The sequence below is a fragment of the Trichomycterus rosablanca genome, chromosome 12 (genome assembly GCF_030014385.1).
Source record: "Trichomycterus rosablanca isolate fTriRos1 chromosome 12, fTriRos1.hap1, whole genome shotgun sequence".
NCBI classification, from domain to species: Eukaryota; Metazoa; Chordata; class Actinopteri; order Siluriformes; family Trichomycteridae; genus Trichomycterus; species Trichomycterus rosablanca.
The window spans coordinates 27,702,962-27,725,795 of NC_085999.1; the positions used below are offsets into that span (position 1 = coordinate 27,702,962).

The 22,834-nt window shown below is 36.5% G+C and overlaps 1 protein-coding gene across 1 annotated transcript in view; it reads left to right on the forward strand.

Moving 5' to 3' along the window:
* Nucleotides 1-6,900: 6,900 nt before the first annotated feature.
* The window catches only part of cntnap5a (contactin associated protein family member 5a), a 190,231-nt gene continuing 174,297 nt past the window's right edge, over nucleotides 6,901-22,834 (forward strand). Inside the window, exon 1 of the mRNA XM_063005402.1 lies at nucleotides 6,901-6,979. Within this exon, the coding sequence (XP_062861472.1) occupies nucleotides 6,901-6,979 (79 nt within the window). The remainder of the gene's footprint in view (nucleotides 6,980-22,834) is intronic.

Sequence of the window (22,834 nt, forward strand, 5' to 3'; positions counted from 1 at the left end):
TGCCCACCTCTCCAGGAGCATGCCCTTAATGTGCCCCCTAATTAGCCCCAGCTGCACCTGGGGCAGAGGATTTAAGAGGAGAGCTGGGGAACAGGTGAGTGGAGACTATTTTTGATGTGACTCTGTTCTGTTGGTTTGGTTTTGCTTGAATTTACCTTGGATCTGTCTGTCTGTCAGTCAGTCAAGCTTTAGCTCTGTTAGCCTTAGCTCTGTCCTTAGTTCTGTCTCTTAGCTCCTGTTAGCCCCTGTCTATTTGTCCTGCCTCCTAGTAACTGTTCATGCCTTGTTTAGTTTTGTTCCCGTCTGTCTCAATCTGGTTCTTGTTTAGCTTAGGGTTTAGTATAGCGTTGTATCGTTCATGTATGTTTAGTGTAGGTTAGCATTTAGCATAGGTCTTGTTGGTTTGTCTTGTTCCTACCTGTCTTGTGTAACTTTTTCGTGTGTCTTGTCTTTGTTATTATTAAACTCTTGTTAAATATATCTCTGCGTGTGTGTCCGCCCCCTCTTCGTTCCGTCCGTTCACCAGTCTTGCTGTTCTCCTCTAACTTCTCTTATTAACACTGTGCTTTTGCTGTTAGCATTGCTAATAAAACTAAAGGGTTTTCTCGATACAGTCTAGAGACTATTGTGAGGGAAAAAATCCATCACTTTTCTTTCCTATTTTTAGGTCTGATGAGAACATTTACTAAAGTGCCAGATCTGTGTCTGTATGATGTTCCGCAATGTGCTGCTACCACATGACCGGCTGATTAAATAATCATAATACATGAGCAGATGGAAAGGTGTCCTAATAAAATTACCAGTACATGTATACGAACCCTCTTATGATAATACTACGAGTCCTGTTTTACTATTTTGTTTTCTGTTTAGTGGCACTGATTTTGGAGTGTGTGTTGGATGCGGCATGAAATTAGGAGTATGTTTGTTTATGTATATTTAATATTTAACTTATATTTAATCTGTACCATATACTTGGAACTGCACCTTCCTGCACTTTTAATCCCATTTGTTTATTTACAGTCAATCCATCCTCATCATTAATAACTGTTCTGTAGTTATGCAATATATGTAAAACTCAGGTTACCTTTAATCTGGGTTAAGCTTGTGCTGTTTTTTTTTTTAAATTTATATTGTTGAATTTTTATAGTGTGTATTTGATGTGTAATGCTACTGGGACTTTAATGTATCTATCTATAATCTAATCTAATCTAATCCATCCATCCATCCATCCATCCATCTATCTATCATACTTTCCCACCATACTAAAACACTCCTACCATATCTACAACTGATGGGAACACTGTCAGATCCTAAAATTATGCAAAGCCAGTAAGTGTAAAATGTTTATAATTCATGTCAATATATTGAGGGGACATTAAGAGCATATCTGAATATTGAGAAAGCTGTGCTCCCTTCCCAATAAATATTGTGATTACGGCCTTGTCCTAATACACTTACATTTACATTTCCAGCATTTAGCAGATGCTCTTATCCAAAGTGACATTTCCCTATTCTAGTTTAAGTAGACAACAATCCAAGGATACAAATATGCTGAAACCCTGTTAGAACAAAGGAATAGGTAGAAGACTTTTTTTAGGATGCTATAATAGATGAGTAAGTGCATGTTAGTTGTGTTAGTAAAGACGTAGGTCTTTAATTGTCTTTTGAAGATGGTAGGAGACTCAGGTGTTTTAACAGACAGGGGACGTTCGTCCACCACTTGGGTGCTGGTGCCTATACTACTATAGGTACCCCAGACATAGTAACACAGTGAGAGCTCATTCACAGTGGCATAGACCCCAAAATTAATATTATTATTATTATCGTGCTGGGTTCTATTCAATCTTGTTCAAAAGCTTGTGAATGATATCTTAATAGAATCTCTGTTTAAAAGTCTAAAAGAAGTAAAACAGAAATGACCCCTCAGTCAAATTACATATTTCAAAGGCACATGCACCAACGTTCTTTAATTATTTAGGACCTCAGAACCTTTCACTGTTTGGAAGACTGCCTCCCTTTCTCATTAAAATCCCAGTGTGGAAAACAGTAAAGATGGAAGAATGTGTCAAACGACACCTTGTAATTTAACTGTTCCTCAGCGTAGACCTCCTTACTTAACGCCCACCAGAGAAAAAAAAAAGCATAACAGTAGTCGACGGAGTCGGTAGATGAATGAAAAGCGAATGCACTTATGCAGATCGAGGGAAGAGTGCACCCTAAAGAAGCCAACAGATAAATTGCTAAGCTTTAAATCACTGGACTGGTGTGACTTGTAAAGTGCCATAAACATCCAGCAGCTCTAGGGGAAATGTGATTTCTGACATGGATAAATGCATTAAATGCTGTGTAATTATTGGACAGGTCGTATTTGACTGATCCAGCTCAAGGGACCAGATTATACTGAAAGTCTATTTTAATTTCAGCCGCCTGAGCAAAAAAGCAACCGGTAAACAAAAGAATAAAACACGCTATGCTGTTATCCTGTAGCTAGATGAAAGAGTCTCTTTTTTGCCATTTGCTGTTTCTACAAAGATGTTGTGTGTTTTTGAGCCATTGAAACAGTACTAAAGAAAATTACAGCTGGCTTCTTTGAAGTTGGCTTGTTTCTGGTAGATTTTTGATCAATGGTAATCAGATCATACACTGAATGGCTAAAGGCGATGTCAGATAACCTAGTTAGTGATCCTTTTAAAAAACAACAATATGACTTTGGATCTTATAACATTAATGCCTTGTTAGTCTCTGCAGATATTATACACCGATCAGTCATAACATTAAAACCACCTTCTTGTTTCTACACTCACTGTCCATTTTATCAGCTCCACTCACCATATAGAAGCACTTCTACAAAAAAATACTTTTTAACCTAAATTCACCCTGTTCTTCAATGGTCAGGACCCCCACAGGAGCACCACAAAGCAGATATTATTTAGGTGGTGAATCATTATCAGCACTGCAGTGACACTGACATGGTGGTGGTGTGTTAGTGTGTTGCGCTGATATGAGTGAGTTTTTAAATACCGTGTCCATTAGACACTCCTACCTAGTTGGTCCACCTTGTAGATGTAAAGTCAGAGACGATCGCTCATCTATTGCTGCTCTTTGAGTTGGTCATCTTCTAGACCTTCATCAGTGGTCATAGGACGCTGACCATGGGGCGCTGTTCTATTCTCAGTCCAGCAGTGACATTGAGGTGTTTAAAAACTCCATCAGCAATGCTGTGTCTTATCCACTAATACCAGCACAACACACACTAACACTCCACCACCATGTCAGTGTCACTGCAGTGCTGAGAATGATCCACCACCCAAATAATACCTGCTCTGTGGTGGTCCTGGGAGAGTCCTGACCATCGAAGAACAGCATGAAAGGGGGCTAACAAAGCATGCAGAGAAACAGATGGACTACAGTCAGTAATTGTAGAACTACAAAGTGCTCCTATATGGTAAGTGGAGCTGATAAAATGGACAGTGAGTGTAGAAACAAGTGGATGGTTTTAATGTTATGGCTGATTGGTGTACATATGTAACCAAAGCAAAGTCCATAAAGACATGTTTTGACCAGTTTGGTGTAAAGATACCCTAATGGCCTGCACAGATCCTATTAAACACATTTTTTTACATTTAAAAAAGACTTTTATTAAACGTCTTCAGAGGAGAGTGGAGACTGTCCAACAAGCCTACGCTGAAGAAACTGCAAATAGGGGATGAAGGTGGGCAACTTCACATCATTAATGCACATGCTTTGGAAATGGGTGGTTGAACTCTGGCATTATGCAAATGGACTCACACTATATTCTAAGAAATGAGTTGTTTCTATAATAGATGTGATAGAAAGTATTGGCATGTCCTGGCATGACTCTGCTGGCTCACACTAACAAGCAAAAAATTAATAGACACCACAGCCACTTCAGCAGTAGGTTAAAAAAATAATAAATAAATAAATAAATAAATAAATAAATAAATAAAATAAGAATAAAGTAGATATATAAAGGAATTTTCTTTAGTGATTACGCCAAAGTGTAGATGAAAAAAAAGTTCTTTTTATAATTGTGTTTCTTTAATATCTTGCTTAATTAATATAAAAAATATGTATTTATTCATTAATTAATTAATCAAGTGTTACAAATCCAGCCTCTGTGCACCTGCCACACTACCCACTTCTCCAGGAGCATATGTTAGAGGAATGTTTGTTTTCTGTGTTAAGCCAACACCCCCTTATTGTGATTAGTCTCAACTTAATTATCCACAGCTACACCTCATCTGCGGTAATGTGCTCATGGCATAAAAGAAGGCAGCTGTAGATCAGTCCTTGGAGACTATGTTGGTTTGCTTTTGTCATGTCGGTTTGTTCCTAGCTCATGGTATTTTGAATTTGCCTTTAATTTGTCAGGCTTTTGTTTGGTTTGTCATGCTTTTGGATATCTAGCTCATGTCAAATTTGTCACGGTTTCTAATGCTTACTCATGCTCTTGTTTATGTTTAAAAGCCTAGTTTAGTCTTCATGTTTAGCTTTAGCATTGTTAGCCTAGCTTCAGGATAGTTTAGTCACGTTATGTGTGTTTAGTTAGCACAAACTTATTTATAAACATGCTCCTGTTCCAATTTTTTTGAAACATGTAGCAGGAAATAAATTTTAAATAAATAAATAAGACATTTTTAAAATGTATAGAATGATCAAGCATCATGTTTAAAATAAGGCCTTTGTAAAAAATGGCTATTGATTGTCCATATATTTGCATTATTGTAAGTAAAACTGATTCATTTTCTGTATAGATTTTGTCTTCAGTGGTGAATCTAATAAATAATATGATCTTTCACTGGGAAACTAGACATACAGCATCTATAATGAGACAGAAGAGAGAGGGGAGCTGATGTTATTGCCTAATTTCCATTGCTAAAACAGTCAAACATGCAGTTGTTGGTAAAGTTGCTGCTAGCAGCACTCGCTGTCATGTTCCATGTACCACTGGGAAAATGTGTCAAGTACAAAACAGACACACACACACACACCTACACGCACGCATACACACACACACACACACAAAATCCACAACATCCACTTCTTTGGTCCTGATGCTGCAAACATCGGGAACTATCCATGGTGCTGAAACTAACCTGAGCCAGATACTGCAATGTGCTTTACTCATGTTCAAAGCAGATTACTTAAAGTATTAAAACAGTGATAATGTAGTGTAATGTAGTGTAAAGTAGTGAGTACAATACAGCAATAAATGAGTGATTGTGTGTAAGTGGGTGAGTAAATAAGTGATAGTGTTTGAGTTGAGTAAGAGAGCAATTGAGTTATAGTGTAAGTGGATTAGTGAGTGAGTGACTGTGTGTATAAGACAGAACAATTGAGTTAAAATGTAAGAGAATGAGTAAGTGAGTGAGTGTGTGTATGTGTGTGTGTGTGTGTGTGTGTGTGGGTGAAGGAATGAGTGAGTGAGTGAGTGAGACAGAGCAACTGAGTGAGTGAAGGTGAATAAGTGAATGACTGAGTGAGTGAGTGAGCAAGTGAGTGAGCGAGTGAGTGGGTGAGTAAATAAGTAAGTGAATTAGTGAGTGACAGCGTGTTTGTAAAACAGAACAATTAAGTTATAGTGTGCAATAATTAATAAGTAAGTGAGTGAGTGAGTGAGGAAGACAGAGCAATTGAGCAATAGTGTAAGTAAATGAGTGATTGTGTGTGAGTGGGTGAGTAAATGAGTGGTAGTGTTTAAGCTGAGTACGAGAGCAATTAAGTTATAGTGTAAGAGAATGAGTGAGTGAGGAAGACAGAGCAATTGATCAATAGTGTAAGTGAATGAGTGAGTGAGCAGTGAGTAAATGAGTGAGTAAATGGGTGAGTGCGAAATGAGTAAAAGAGTAATTGAGTTATAGTGTAAGTTATTTACTGAGTGAGTGACAGTGTGTGTAAAATAAAATTAAGTTATAATGTAAGAGAATGAGTGAGTGAGAGTGAGAATGAGAGAGCAATTTAGCAGTAGTGAGTAAATAAGTAATTGTGTGTGAGTAAATGAGTGACAGACTGTGAGTTTAGTACGAGATGAGTACGAGAGTTATAGTCTAAGTGAATTAGTGAGTGTGACAGTATTTGTAAGACAGAACAATTAAGTTACATGTAAGTGAATGAGCGAGTGAGCAGTGAGTAAATGGGTGAGTGTGCGAAGTGAGTAAAAGAGTAATTGAGTTATAGTGTAAGTTAATTACTGAGTGAGTGAGTGAGAGTGTGTGTGTGAAATAGAATTAAGTTATAGTGTAAGATAGTGAGTGAGTGAGTGAGTGAGTGAGTGAGTACAAGGGAGCAATGAACAATGTAAGTGTGTTTGTGTGTGTGTGTGTGTACGACAGAACAATTAAGTTATAATGTAAGAGAATGAATGAGTGATAGTGTGTGTGAGTGAGTGAGTAAATAATTAAGCCAGTAAGTGAGTGTGAGTGAGTGAGAGTAAGAAAGTGATTAAAAATGTTCTTGCAAGTGGGAGTGAGATACCTGGGTGTTGAGTTTTACAATGTGTGTCTGAGAGTGAATGCATGAGTGAAGGGATGTGTGTGTGTGTGTGAGAGAGAGAGAGAGCGAGAGAGAGAGGGAGAGGGAGGGAGAGAGGGAGGGAGAGAGAGAGGAACAGAGAGAGAGAGAGAGACCGAGGCTATAAGCGCATCTTTACCTCTGTGGTTGAGCATTTGCTCTGAGTGGAGCCAGAGTGTACACAGTAACTAGCGCTCACACACAGCTCGTTCACGCGCATGCACACGCGCACACACGGGCGCACACGGCACACAGACGCACACAGCGTGTTGGTAAAGTGTTCGGGAATACTGCAGGCTCTGTGCTGGATTGGGATTACGCGTCCAGACGGACGGACAGCCGGACAGACGGACGTGGCTACACGGGGAGATGGAGTACTGCTGCTGCTGCTGCGCGCTCACCGTTACTCTGCTCGCTGTGTTCAGCTCAGCTCTGGCTGCTGCTCACTGTAAGTACACATCACCCACTAGCTGCGCTCCACTTCTCCTTTCCCTGCACTGCTTTCAAAACACAGCCTCTGGTTTCTGTCAGTAATTAACCAGTCCTAATGAGATGCCTAACATTGCTCTGTGTGTAGCGTCATTAAGCGCCTCATTAACGGATAAACATTCAGAAGTGAAATGTGAGAGGTGTGTGTGTAGAATCAATGAGAATGAAGACACCTCCACTACAACTATGTTAGGAATATACAACAGTTTAAAGATGCTTATATGGTATGTATATATATATATATATATATATATATATATATATATATATATTAGGGCTGTCGAAGTTAACGCGATAATAACGCATTAACGCGATTTCAATTTAACGCGATTAAAAATAATAGTGCCGTTAACGCAAATTCTAGTTCATGTTGATACTTGACTGGTAGAACAAACGTTTTAATGTCGGACTTGCCACCGTTTTTCATTTGCGGTTTGTTAACATAATGTAACCGAGCGTTGTAGTGATGCACTTATAAAGAAATAAATACACGCTATATTCACAAGTTGTCGGGAGCAGAACACTTTTATTAACTTATTCTGTTAAGGTACCAAATACCGGAAAGCTGAGTCAAGCACGTTAGTCCATGCACTATGGAAGCCCCAAAGGGTCAAAACATACTCACTTCGTGTAGAAACGGCCATCAAACCATTGTCACAATACAACCACAGAAAAGTCTGTTACAATAACTACGCCTTATCCCACCTAAAGCACCGCTGATCTACAATGTTTGCTGATGGAGAAATTCTAAACTACAATCTGACATTTACTGCCTAGTATGTGAGTGAATAAACTCCCTTACAGTTTTCTCTTGTCCCAGCAGTTTTTAACATCAGTACATTTAGCATAAAATGTGTTCACCATTTTAATTGTAACATTTCACTTAAAAATCCTTGTTTTCTATAACATTTACACCGTTTTTTTTAATGCGATTAATCGCGATTAACTATATGAAATTCTGAGATTAATCGCGATTAAAAATTGTAATCGTTTGACAGCCCTAATATATATATATATATATATATAAAAGCATATATATTGTTTTGAGGTTAGGTACTGGACTTGAGATTAAGCTTTAGGTGTTGTATCCTCTGTATGTTTGTGTGTGTGTGTACAACCCTGTTATAAATATACAACAGTATAAAGATGCTCATACAGTCTGACTTGAGATTAGGCTTTAGGTGTTGGTATAACTTTGATTCATTGTGTGTGCAACAATTACAAATATACTTTTATATATTACACTACTATACGAGAGGTAACAAACAGGCAAAGCTGGCATACTGTTATACCAAACTCAGTGGAAATCCCCAAGAACAGGAACATGTGACTGGTTCCATTTGGTACCATTTTTGTTAAATTAATAATGTTACCATGTTAAATATTAAAATGTTAAAAGTAATAAATTGAAGCACTGCATTTGGTCGATGGGTCTAGAAATGAAGTTAGGTTTTGGCATAGCAATAGATTACTTTAATATATATAAAGTCATTAAAAATACCAACAAGCCCGTGTTTTTCTCTGTTGGAGGCAAAATATACAGTATATTCATGCAGTTTTGGAAAACTAATGTTTGAGGGTTAAGAAATACAAAATATACTTAATTACGTCAGACATTATGTCAGAGATAATGTCTTATTGTAAAGACATTTGACTGTTTTTAATCCTCTGTTGAATTTTTAAATATAAGAAATATTACAAATTAAATAAAGAAATAACAGAATAAAGCAGTAAGTTTTGGTTATTGTGTTCAGGATTAGATTCAGATGTGGGTATAGCAATAAAATAAACGGTAATACATCTACAGATATATACCACTATAATGAAGTCATTAGAAGTGCAACTAAGCATCGTTTTTCTTATTGGTGGGGACAAAATAGAACATTTCTTAATGGTTACGCAAGTTAGAAAACTGTACTATAGCATAATATGCTAGACCTCAGAAAGATTGTATATGTACCTTGATTGTTTGAGCGGTGGTGTGCAATATGTAAAAAAAATAAATAAAAATGACACATTTAGCAGTATAAATAGTGTATAAAATATATAAAATGAAAATGTGGAACATGAGGAATGTTCAGTTTTAAAAAGATAAATACAAGGCATGCTGTAATTGCCAGATATTAAAAAATTCTTCATCCTTTTATAATGTTTTAACATTTTCATTCTTTTTTTATACAGAATAAACAAATAATAATAATAAAATAATAATAATAATAAAAGTTTCAAAGAAATTATTTGGAATCAAAGTTTCCGTGCAAAAACAAATACATTTATTAATCAAAGCAAACAAAGAGTATTGACTGATTAACAAGAATATTGCAATATTGCATAGTTTGCAGTATTAAACAAAGATTTCTTTTAAAATAAAATGACCATGTTGTTTAAGCTATAATACACAGGAACAGTAAAAAACATTGTATGACCGAAAGTTTGATGGCTGTGGGATTGCAAGGCATATCAGGGAAGCCGTAGCCTAGTGGTTAAGGTACTGGACTAGTAATCAGAAGGTCACTGTTTCAAGCCCCACCACTACCATGTTGCAGTGTACTTGTACTTTCGGAACTGTTTGGCTAGAGGGATGGTTTTATTTTAGTTTTAGGTTTTATGTTGTTTGGTTTCCTAATTATTCTTCATTTGAAAGATGGTTAACAGACAATGGTTGTTATGGTCAGTTAAAGTAAATAGAAATACCTCACAAATAAGTATGAATATATAATGGAAATACACAACTGTCTTGTGGAAATTAAAGTTAGGGTGAGGTGTGGGCCAAACAACTCTTATCCACTATAACAAATGACATATTTAAGCCTCAAGTTTTGAGTTTTGATCTGTTTTTATAGATACTTCATGATTATCCACCATGACCCTAGGTAGGATGGAGCAAGTAGGAAAAATAAATAATGGCGTTCTCACACAGAAACATTTGCCCATGTAAAGCTAGCTGGACTGTGGAAAGGGTGACAGATATTAATCCATGGCTAATTTAATTCCTGTTTTTGAGTGGCTCTTAAAGTACCACTGACTTGCCAGTCATATTTCCATTCACATTAGCTTTGGGATCTAGGTTTCCTCTAGACAGAAAAAAAATATATTGTTAAATATAGCCACATGGGTTCGGGAGTACTTCAGAAAACCATTGTCACTTAACACAGACTACCACTGCAAATTGAAACTCTGTTACACAAACAGAAAGCCAAACATGAATTCTACACAAAAACACTGCCAAGTTCTCTGCACCTGAGCTTATCTTAGATGACCCGAAATATAGTGGACATGTGTGTTGTGGTCAGATGAGTCCAAGTTTCAGCTTGTTTTTTTGGATAAGCAGGACCTTCCAGACGGTTATCAGTGAAAGGTGCAAAAGCCATCATGTGTCATTGTATGGGGGTACATCATGACGTTGCGTCATCATTAAAATTAAGACAGCCACTGTATACATTTTGACTTTGGTTTTTAGGTCTTTCAGCCACATTTATCTCTAGCTAACAAGTGCATAAAAGCAATCATATAAAATATATGTCATGCTCCTAACTTTGTGGGAACAGTTTGAAAAAGGTCCTCCTTTGTTCCAGTACGACTGTGCCTCTCTGCACAAAGTAAGGTCCATGAAAACATGCTTTAATCTGGTTAGTGTGAAGGAACTCCGGTGGCCTGTCCAGTGCCCTGACCTTGACCATAACCCTCGACCAGTGGGCTGGATTTAAACAGGATGAATGAGCACAAACTTCCAAAGACTCACTACAAATAGAATTTTGTAGAAAGCCTTGTTTTAGAAAAATGACATGAAGACATGCTTTGATCAGGTTGGTGTAAAGGAAATTCAGTGGCTTGTACAGATCCCTGACCTTGACCGTAACCCTCCACCAATAGGATGAATTTATTCTTCCAAAGAACTTTCAAAGACTCACTACAAACAGAATTTTGTAGAAAGCCTTTTCTAAAAAGTGGAGCCTGCTAGTCCTATACTAATGTAAATGGTTTGGGAATTAAATCTAATAGACAGATGTCCACATACTTTTGGCCATATAGTGTATTCTACCGCTGACTTGATAGATTTTTGTTCTATTTATGGATTTCCTACCATTTTCTCCCAATTAAGTCTGGGCTAGCGTATTTTATCGCTACGCCAACCAAGCACCCTAGAGATTTTATTTTAATGTGTGTTTTCTAAAACCAGTGTAAACAATGTGAGTTGCAATCTGGCCAGTGCCCATTTTTATTACGTTATTTTTTCCTAAATTATTTTGCCAAGGTCAAAAGATAATGTCATACCTGACAGAGGAGAGTCGCAACCGTCACACGCCCCTTCCGACTTGCATGAGGCTAGTTGATATGGGTATCCGTTTTGAGTCACGCACTGATATCTATTATCCCCCGTCTGATTGTGCAGGCTCCATTGATCAGCCAGCAGAGGCCACAATTGAAGAAGTCATGAGGAAACCCTGTTCAGCCATTGTCTCGCCCCTTACAGACACACAGCCAATCGTGTATCTGTGTAAGAACCTGGCCGGCTGATAGCAGTGCTGAGATTCGAACTTAAGAGCTTGAGATCTGAGCACTATTGGGCTAGTGTATTTTATCGCTACACCAACCAAGCGTCCTAGAGATTTTATTTTAATGTGTGTTTTCTCCAACCAGTGTAAACAATGTGAGCTGCAATCTGGCCAGTGCATTTGTGTTTATTAAATTTTAAATGGACCTAAATAAAGTCCATTTTTATTACGTTTTTTTTTACTGAATCATTTTGCCCAGCATTAAGTGTAAAGTAAATATTTACAGACATATGTCATTACTAGCAGACAGTGTGACCTATAATGTCGGTTCCAAAATAAACCTGAGTCAGTTGATACATTTCGCTTGGTGCCTCTCGGCTCTTACGACAATTATCAGTCGGTTACAATGCGAGTTCATTTCAGCCAGCCCATTTCTTCTTGCTGGCTGCGCTGCATTAGAGCAGCGATTTCTCTTTCCATTCATTACTCTGTACGACATGCTTTTCTGTGAATTGCTCCCCATGGGGGCAGTAATAGTGAGCTATAGCAGGAGGGAGGCCAGTACACCATGTTTCCTCTCCAGGGATCCTTTGTCAACTTTGTCAAGGCTGGATCCCACACGCGCCACACTCGCTACATCTGTGAATAGGGTGAGGAATGAAGAAGCTCTGTTTTCTACACAGCTGGCTGTACATTATATAGCCAAAAGTGCAAACCCCATTTCTAGAAAAGTAGGCACATATACTTTTTTTAAATGCTGTAAAAAGAATCAGTGATTTGTTATTTCTCTTGAATTTTTATTTAACTATTTAACTAACTAAAGTTTATAGAATATTTAAGTTACAGGCCTCTGAAACATTCCACCATAAGCAGGTGAATGTGAGGGTGTCATTATTAGGTAAAAAAGGAGGATTAACCAAAGGATCAGTCTTCACAAGCAATGATGGGTCATGGCTCACCACTTTGTACCAAACTTCAGAAGAGAATTAAAAAAAAGAATCAGTTTAAAAATAACATTTCTCAATGCAAGATTGCAAATAATTTAGTATTTTACCATCTACCATACATAACATTATAAAAAGATTGAGGGAATCCAGAGAAATTTAATTCTGTATAAAGCAAGGCCAAAAACTACTGTTAAATGTGTGTGACTTTCGAGCATTTAGATGGCACTGCATGAGAAACCATCTTGATCATCTACATCAAGTACTTCGGAAAACCATTGTTACTTAACACAGACCGGCACTGCATCAAGAAATGCAAATTGAAAGATCGTGGAAATGTATGCTGTGATCAGATGAGTCCAGGGATCAGCTTGTTTTCAGAGAAAAACAGATATTGAGTTCTTTGTGCCAAAAATAAAGGACCATCAGGTGCCCAGGTGGCACAGCGGGATATTCCACTAGCACACCAGCGCCTAGATTCTGAACTCCTCGGTTTGAAACTTGGCGTTGCCACCGGTCAGTCCAGATCTGTCTTCTATTTAAAATGTATTGTGCAGCATGAAGAACAGAATCATACAACAGAGATTTTTTCCACCATGACAGTCTTGATTAGATTTTGAAGATTCTATTTCTCAAAAATAAATAAATACATAAATAATAATAATAATAATAACAATAATAATAATAGTAATAATAAATAATAATAGTAATAATAATAATAAAAATAAACAATGAAAATAATAATAATAATGAATAATAATAATAAATGTTCCTCTGGACACCTTTAAGGGGTGGACAAAATATAGGAAACTTTTGACTGTTAAAATTATATGAGCAAAAGTATGTGGACACTTGACCAAGAGCTTGTTGCTGTTTATTTTATTTTTTTATTTTTTTATTAGGATTTTAATGTCATTTTTCACACACTCTGGTTACATTCATGACAGAAACGATAGTTACTCATTACACAAGATTCACAAGTTTAATGTCAAACACAGTCATGGACAATTCTGTATCCGCAATTCACCTCACTTGCATGTCTTTGGACTGTGGGAGGAAACCGGAGCTCCCAGAAGAAAACCAATGCAGACACGGGGAGAACATGCAGAAAGGACTCAGACCGCCACACCTGGGGATCGAATACAGGATCTTCTTGCTGTGAGGCGACAGTGCTACCCACTTGTTTTTATCAGTTTTTTTTTAATAGCTAAATTACAGAATTCCTCTTTAAATGTATGCTGTTGCCACTGTGTCTGCAGTTTTAGTAAAAAAATGCTTAATGAATAAAACTACTCAACTGATACGCCATCAAACAACTCCACTAATTATTTTGTAGCTACTACTTATTTGGCCTGGCATCAAATTTTTTCTGTCTTATTCTATTAGCAGAAAGACATTCTGTTTCAGTTTGGCAGCATAGCAGGCTAGACAAAAGCTCCCAGAAAGGAAGAAAAGAGGCTTCATTTTGACTGAAAATCCTTCATCATTTGTCAAAACAAAGTGCTCTGGAGATAGAAAAGTAGATAGCCAGCCAGACAGCAGATAAACAGATAGTAGGCAGGTGAGGTAATGTGGTCATATATGAGAAAATAGACGTTTCTCCTTTATTTATTCTTACAATCTTCCTATCAAGCCCACTACATTCCAAAATACTGCGGCAATATTGAGTAATCAAGAACGGACTACATCAAATATTTGCAGATGGATCAGATCTCATTTCTCTGCAAACCGTAGCTCTACGCCCTCCAAAATATGACAGAACAGGGACGATAAAAACCTCCTCCATCATTTATAAGCCCTGCAATCCCAACTGACAGTATCGGATAAAACAGCCGGGACAAGCAAAATGAAAGCTCTCATATTCGCCACGGAGACATTAAGGAGTAAAGACACGGCGTGTCAGGTGTGTCAGGTGACGGAGATAATGGCCGTCCCATGTCTCTCAGAGAGCGGCCGACGTCTCTGAGTGGCCTAACGAGGGGATGTCCTTTCAGATCTGGTGTCTGTGTTAAAACAACGACATGCCTCTTATCAGGACCTCTGGGACTGCTGAGGGTCCCAACATGACATGAGATAAAAGGATTTTTATCTGCCAGGACAAACAATCATGATGGGATTTGGAGATCATATATCTCGAAAATAAATAAATAAAAATACATAAAAAATAATAAAAAATGAATAAATACATAAATAAATAAATAAATAATAAAAAACAACAAATAAAAATAAATAAATACAAAAGAGTAAAAAAATAACAAATAATTACAAAAATAAGTAAATAAATAATAAAAAAATAACAAAAATAAATACAAGTACAAAATAATGAATAAATAAATAAAATACATGTAAAATAGTAAAAAATAATAAATACATAGATTAGTAAATAAATAATAAAAAACAAGAAATACAAAATAAATAAATACAAAATAATAAAAAATAAAATATAAATACAAAAATAAATAATAAAAACAATAAACATAAATATAAGTACAAAAAACAAATAAATGATTAAAAATACCTGTAAAATAATAAAAAAATTTATACATAAATAAAAAAGTAAATAAATAATAAAAACAACAAATAAAAATAAATAAATACAAAATAATTAAAAATAACAAATAAATACAAAAATAAATAAATAAATAATAAAAATAACAAACAAATAAATACAAGTACAAAATAATAAATAAATAAAAATACATGACAAATAATAATAATAATAAAAAATAAATACATACCATGTACATTTTTGAAAGGTGGTCTAAATGTTTTGGCTTATTATGGAAGTTTGGAAATAGATGCTTTAAAGGACAGTGTCTGCATAGTCTACATGGTGGTAGCTCATTGGTTAAGGTGCTAGACTGTTGATCAGAAGGCTGCTGGTACTCCTACAACACTTTGGGAACCACTGAACTAGCGTAAATAAATAAAACAAAGATATGTTTGTTAAAGAATGTATGGGAGATAAGAGTAAAAAAGATGCCTAAATATAATGTTAAATAATTTAAAAGATCATATTTCCCCTTAAAACCTGCACTGCTGTGAGCAAAACAGTTTAACATTTAAATAACATAACTGACCAATCATAGACATCTACTGCCTCATTCCCCCCTGTATTAATATGGTCTAGAACCGCCACTGATTTGGGCGGAACATGCAGACCTGACACCATGAATACTAAAATTCTGTAGAACTTATGTTTGGACACAGCTGATCAGTATGCTGAAGACGTCCGAGCACAGTGTCATGGTTCAGTTTCACGCCACAGTCCCACTGTTTGTATCTCTTGCCCGGCGCTCAGTGATGCTGCTGCTGAAAAATGAACCTACGTGAGACTGCCGATGGGCGAGCTAGATCACCCCTGTCGTGTTCTTACCCACGCACTTAATATTTTCATTGGCAGGGGCCTATGGGCAGAAGGTCTTCAATCTGTGGCCTTGCTTTGTACTTACAATCATGTTGTCTATGAAGAGTAATCTCTGTAAATCCCAACTGACGTTCCTGCCAAGTGCGGGTCATTTTTGTATTGATTTGGAACACAGCCAGACATTGCTACAAGCAAAGCTACATATGCTATTAAATCAGAAGCTTGCATGTTTGTTTTTTTTCCTGAATCGAAGGTTTCCAGATTCACTTCATGGCCAATTGAATTCGGTCAACTCTGAGCTTGTTGGACATCACATACCAAACCCGTAGGCGTCAATAAATAGCCTTCTGTCTTTGCAGCTATAAAACTTCTTATCCTGCTCTTTTTGGAGTGTGTTGGTGGACATTTGTGGCTTTTATGAGCTTTTTATGACGCCATTCACTGTACTCATGCCAAGTCACTTAAGCTGTTGACAATCAACAAGTGTGCATGAAAATCTTGGTCAGTTATGTTGAATGACTACAGATATACCTCTTCTTTGTGAGGTCTATTAGTACAGTAAAAAAAAACATCAAAGGATCAACTCAAAATTAAGTCGAAACATGTCATGGATTGAATCATAAGAAGCTTTTTAAGACACTGAACATTAAAGCTCAGTTTAATTTCCTTCTGGATCAATAAAGTATCTATCTATCTATCTGTCCGTCCGTCCGTCTATCTATCTATTTATTAGTCATGATTAAGTGGAGCAAATATAAAACTATAACCACACTGGGTCAAGGTGTCTCTCTCTACTCATAGTCACAAATGAATGAATGAATGATCAGGCACTTGTTTTAATTGCTTTTGTAACAACATTCTAATAAACTTCAACAGCAAGGTGTACCTCTAGGTAAAGTACGCTCTATGGTCAAGACTGTATGTACACCTGGACAATCAAAACAAAACCATGGGAACTCTGCACTGTGAAAAATTTATTGTAAAGTTTACAGTAAGTTATTGGCAAAAAAGTTGCCAATAAAGTATTGTAAAATAACAGTAAATTACTACGGATTTGAATTACAATGAATTATTGTTTTATTGGAATGGTAATTTACTGTAAATTATTTACAGTTGACTACCACTTTTTTACAGCAAGTGTCATTAAGAATAAATAAATTATAATACTGTAAAATATATACAAAAATTGGCTGTAATTTTTTATTATTACAGTATATACCTGGCAACTCGGTTGCCAATTAAAGACTGTAAAATATTAACTGATATTGTACAGAAAAATTACAGCTACTATCTGTTATCTCACTTTATTAGAGCTCTAGAAATGTTTTTGACAAATTACTATATGAATTATGCTCATTTACAAATAACAAACCATACAACAGCTTATGTTTCATGAAGCATTTTTAATATCAAAATAATATATGCAATATGTGCTTAATTTATTGCCAGATAAAAAAAACAATATAAAATATATTGATTTAAATATCTGGCAGTAACAAGAAAAGATATGTTGAATGTTACAGACTCTTAAGTTTACCAATAGCATTTGGAAAAATTCTAACTTTAAATGTAATCATTTTATACATCATCTAAATAACTTTAGTCTGGATCAGTGGTCAACAACCCTGATCCTAGATATACCTTTCTGTGTTTAAATTCAATGGACATCTAATGAATCCTGACTGTAGATACAGACAGGAACTGAAAGGCAGAACTCCAGGAACAGGATTGGTGTTCACTAGTCTGGACCCTAGATAAAGGCTGGCATTATCTAAAACCAGTTACATTAAACATTGACAATGTGTCTTATACAAAAGTGTTGACCCCCCCTTGCTTAAATAACATTTTGTATATTTGTATCAGTAAGTTAAATTAATTAAATTTTTCTGCAGACCAGTAAAAAAATATATGTAATTACAATACAAATACTATAACATTAAAACCACTGACACTGACACTGACATGGTGGTGGTGTGTTAGTGTGTGTTGTGCTGGTATGAGCGGATCAGACACAACAGTGCTGCTGGAGTTTTTAAATACTGTGTCCACTTACCGTCCACTCTATTAGACACTCCTAGTTGGTCCACCATGTAGTCAGAAATTATCGCTCATCTATTGCTGCTGTTTGAGTTGGTCATCTTCCAGCAGTGACAGTGAGGTGTTTAAAAACTCCAGCAGCGCCGCTGTGTCTGATCCAGTCATACCAGTATCACTGCACTGCTGGGAATGATCCACCACCCAAATAATACCTGCTCTGTGGTGGTCCTGGGAGAGTCCTGACCATGAAAGGAGCTAATAAAGCATGGAGAGAAACAGGTGGACTACAGTCAGTAATTGTAGAACTACAATATAGAAGTGCTTCTATATGGTAAGTGGAGCTGATAAAATGGACAGTGTGTGTAAAATAATATATAAAATATATAATTTAACATAAGAAACAAACTGGCATAGAATAAGCACACACTGGACTGAACAACTTTTGTAAAGCTCCATATACATTTTTAAAATGCATATAAAATGTAGGCCACAAAAACAAGTGTAACTCCAAACTTACTTAACACACAGTCATTCTACTGTACATTCTAAAACCCTAAACACAGCATGGAAAACAGATAACTTTTGTGTAGGCCTATCTCTGCAGTGGTCACAACATTTTCCTTAAACTTACATGGATAGCCAGTCAAAATCCATTAGTTTTCTTAGAAGACTGCAAACATTAGCATTCATTGAGTGTGTCTTTTTCTCCACTACTTTGCCACTTTTCTGCTGATCACCTTTTCAGCAGAGTTCTTGGAGCCAGTGTTTGAGTTAATCGCCACGAAGCACCTGGAAATATTACACAAAAAGATGTTATAATGCAGACTTTTAATGCTAATTTAAAGTTACTTACATCTATACTGTGTAGCCTTACAAAAAAGTTAAATATTTTTAAAAAGGTATAAAAATCTAAACAATTTTAGTTTCTGCTCAGAGATTTGTTTCACAGAAATGCATTCTAGATTACTACCAATGATCTTGATATGCAAAACACAATTTTTATAATTATGATTGAAACATTGCTCTGTGGTACTATGTATTAGGTTTTGTTTAAAATTAATTAACCGATCTGTGAATAGTGAGAGCTGTATTTCACAGTTTATCCACACATAAAAACCATAATTTACCTTTGAATTCGAGAGTGCATAAGGCTTCCTCTTGGTATTCAAGGTTGAAATTATAGAATGAGTCAAACAAAGCTGCCAGGCCTGCTGCAAAGTTGGAGTGTCCACCTGATCCTCAATACTAATCATCCACTTCACTGAAGTCATTATTTCACCTTAAATTAATAAACATTTATGCATATTAATACCTTTAATAAGACCAAGCAAATATTTAAAGGAAAACAACCAGATCTGAGCCCTATTTTCTAATAATTTTGGATTCATATTTTTAGAGACAAAAATAATAAATTCATTGTTGAGTTGAATCAACAATACTGCTAGAGAATGTTACAAAACATCAAAATAAACCACTTTTTACCACAGACCTCTTTACCGGTTATAAAGTTATTATCAGTTCAAAATGGAAGTTTGACGTTTTAAATAAACACTGAATCAACTGATCATTGACTTCTCCTTAAAGTATGCCATTAGCAGAAGAACAATGCATGGTACCAGTACAGTAGTAGTAGTAGTAGTCAGGTGGATTTGGTGCATTTTATGCACTTTCAGGTGCTGGGTAAAGGCAAGAAGAGTATTACATTCGTTTTCACACAACTTGCAAATGTATATTGCTGATTTCAAGTCTAAAACGAATATTTAAACTAAAGGAATGCAGTCCTTTGAACTTAGCAAAATAGTAAATAAGTATAGTCAGTATAGAGCTACTTATTTAGCGTAGCCAGTCTTTCAAAACACAAACGATAGCATTAAGATTTATACGTTCTTTAACCTGCACGATTTCGCTTAATAAATGTGTGACTATTAACAATAGTTTTTTTTACGTTACCTTTGTTGGTACGCAGTTTGCTCATATCCCAAAGTGACTGTATTACCACAGGTTGCTAGTGCTAGTTTTATAAAAGTACTAAACGTTTAGTATTTGCATAAACTTGGTCACACTATTGGTGCGTTAAAAAAAAGAAACGGGTGTTTATACTTACAAAGCTCTCCGTTACTTGTCTGAACGGCTCGAGGCATCAAGAAACTCCCGACACAGCAGTAAATCTCTGGAATTTTGCGATTTTACAGCGGGCAAAATAACCGCCTGTTTTTTGCTCATATTTTACTGCTAAATATACAGCTGGCAGTTGTAAGCACATTATGACCCAAAATGCTTTGCGTTCTACAGTATAACCATGGAAAAGCGTAAAACAGTAATTTACTGTACGAGTTTACTGTAAAAACTACAGCAATTTGTTACAGTGTGTATCTATGGGAATTTGTCCCTATTCAGTCAACTAATTGTGTAAGACTCACAATTCTTCTTTTAAATCCCCCCAATAGTGTTTAACAGGGGTTGAGGTCAGGGCTCTGTGCAGACCACTGGAGTTCCTTCACACCAAACTCAACAAATGTCTTTATAGACCTCACTTTGTGCACAGTGGCACAATTATTCTGGATTAGGGTCTTCCCTAAACTCTTGCCACATAGAATTTGGAAACATGGAACTTATTTATTTTATTTCATTGATGTTACCGAATAATCTGAACTCAACAGTTAGGAATAAGTACTAAACAGAATGATTTGCCACATTGTCATGATAGTCAAAGCATTATGTTATGGGGTTGATTTTCAACAGCAGGGTCTGGCAACCTGCCAGGATTGGGTGGATGGATGGATGGATGGGAAAATAGATGGTGGATTAAACCCTTCTTTTGTCATCCAGAAAGCTTAAATTTGGACAAAACAAGAGGCCAAACCAATGATGAAAAAGAAAAGATGAATCTTTATGTCTTTGATTTTACTCATATATCCAGTTTGGACAAATCCTATTCCCCAAATGCACCTTTATATAGAGCCACCTCTCATGCAGATGCCTCAACTAGAAAGTAGACATTGCTGTACCAGCTGCAATCTCACTGCCAGGACTTCCGTCCCTTTATAACTCAAATGAGACTCTAGTGTGCCTGACCAGGTCGATGATGCAGTGCTGCGCTGGTTTATTGGACCACTGAACCACCTGAATGCAAGCAGAGGCTTCACTGATGAATTCTGTTCAGCAGAATAAATAGTCCAGAGTTAATGTAGAATAAGGTACAGACAGAACATTTTATCTACCAAGAATCACTAAGTGGATTCTTCATTATTTAAGGGCAGGCACAGGTCTCTGGTAGATTATCAAACAAGTTTGAAAGAAATACTTTATAAATGTGTTTGGTTTGGTAGTCTGATCATACAACCCCAAATCAGAAAAAGTTGGGACAGTATTGAAAATACAAATAAAATAAAAACACAGAGTTTCTTACATTTACTTTGACTTTTATTTGATTGCAGACAGTTTGAACCCAATATATTTCATGTTTTATCTGCTCAACTTCATTTCATTTATTAATAAACATCCATTCCTGCATTTCAGGCCTTCAGCACATTCCAAAAAAAGTTGGGAAGGGGGCAATTTAGGGCTAGTAATGACGTGAAAAAAAATTTATAATGATGTGATTCTAAACAGGTGATTGTAATCATAGTTTGGTACAAAAGCAGCATTCAGGAAAGGCTGAGTTTGATGAGCAAAGATGATCAGAGGATCTCCACAAATGTTTAAGAAAATGTGCAAGAAAATTATTGAAAACAATGTACCTCAAACAAAGATTGGAAGGGATTTGCATATTTCTCCTTCTACAGTGCATAATATCATTAAACCATTCAAGGAATCAGGAGGAATTTCAGTTCATAAAGGCCAAGGGCTCAAGCTTAAGCTGAACGCCTGTGATCCTCGATCCCTCAGACGGCACTGCATCAAGAACCGCCACTCAACAATAGCTGATATAACCACATGGACAAGGGATTACCTTGGCAAACCTTTGTCAAGCACTACAATACAGAGTTACATGCACAAATGCCACTTAAAACTTTTACTGTGCAAAAAAAGAAGCCTTATGTTAACCATGTCCAGAAGCGGCGTCGACTTCTCTGGGCTCGGAGGCACCTAGGATGGACCATCACACGGTGGAAACATGCATTGTGCTCAGATGAATCAGCATTCCAAGTCTTTTTTGTGTTACGGACCGAAGACGAAAAGGACCATGCAGACTGTTATCGGCAACAAGTCCAAAAGCCAGGGTCTGTCATGGTATGGGTCAGTGCCCTTGGCAAAGGTAATTCAAACTTCTGTGATGGCAGCATTAATGCAGAAAATTACATTGAGAACTTAGAGCAACATATGCTGCCTTCAAGACGTCATCTTTTCCAGGGACGTCCATGCATTTTTCAACAAGACAATGCAAAACCACATGCTGCACACATTACAAAGACATGACTGCGGAAGAAGAGGGTACGAGTACTGGACTGGCCTGCCTGCAGTCCTGACCTGTCCCCAATAGAGAATGTGTGGAGAACTTTGAAATGAAAAATGCGACAGCGACAACCCTGTACTGTTGCACATCTTAAGACGTGTGTGCAGGAAGAATGAGACAAAATAAAAGCTGAAACACTAAATCACTTGGTCTCCTCTGTGCCAAGACGTCTTTTAAGTGTGGTGAAAAGGAATGGCAACAGTACAAAGTGGTAAATGCTTTACTGTGCCTACTTTTTTTGGAATGTGTTGCTGGTCTGAAATGCAGGAATGGATGTTTATTAATAAATGAAATGATGTTGAGCAAATAAAACTTGAAATATCTCAGGTTCATCCTGTCTGCAATCAAATAAAAGTCAAAGTAAATGTAGGAAACTGTCCCAACTTTGCTGTCCCAACTTTTTTCTGATTTGGGGTTGTAGTTTAGGTTTGGCTCAAGGAATTTTAAGTCAGAAAATGCCAGCCCATATATTGCACTGGTAGAGAAAGCAATATCCTTTGCATTACATGCTGCA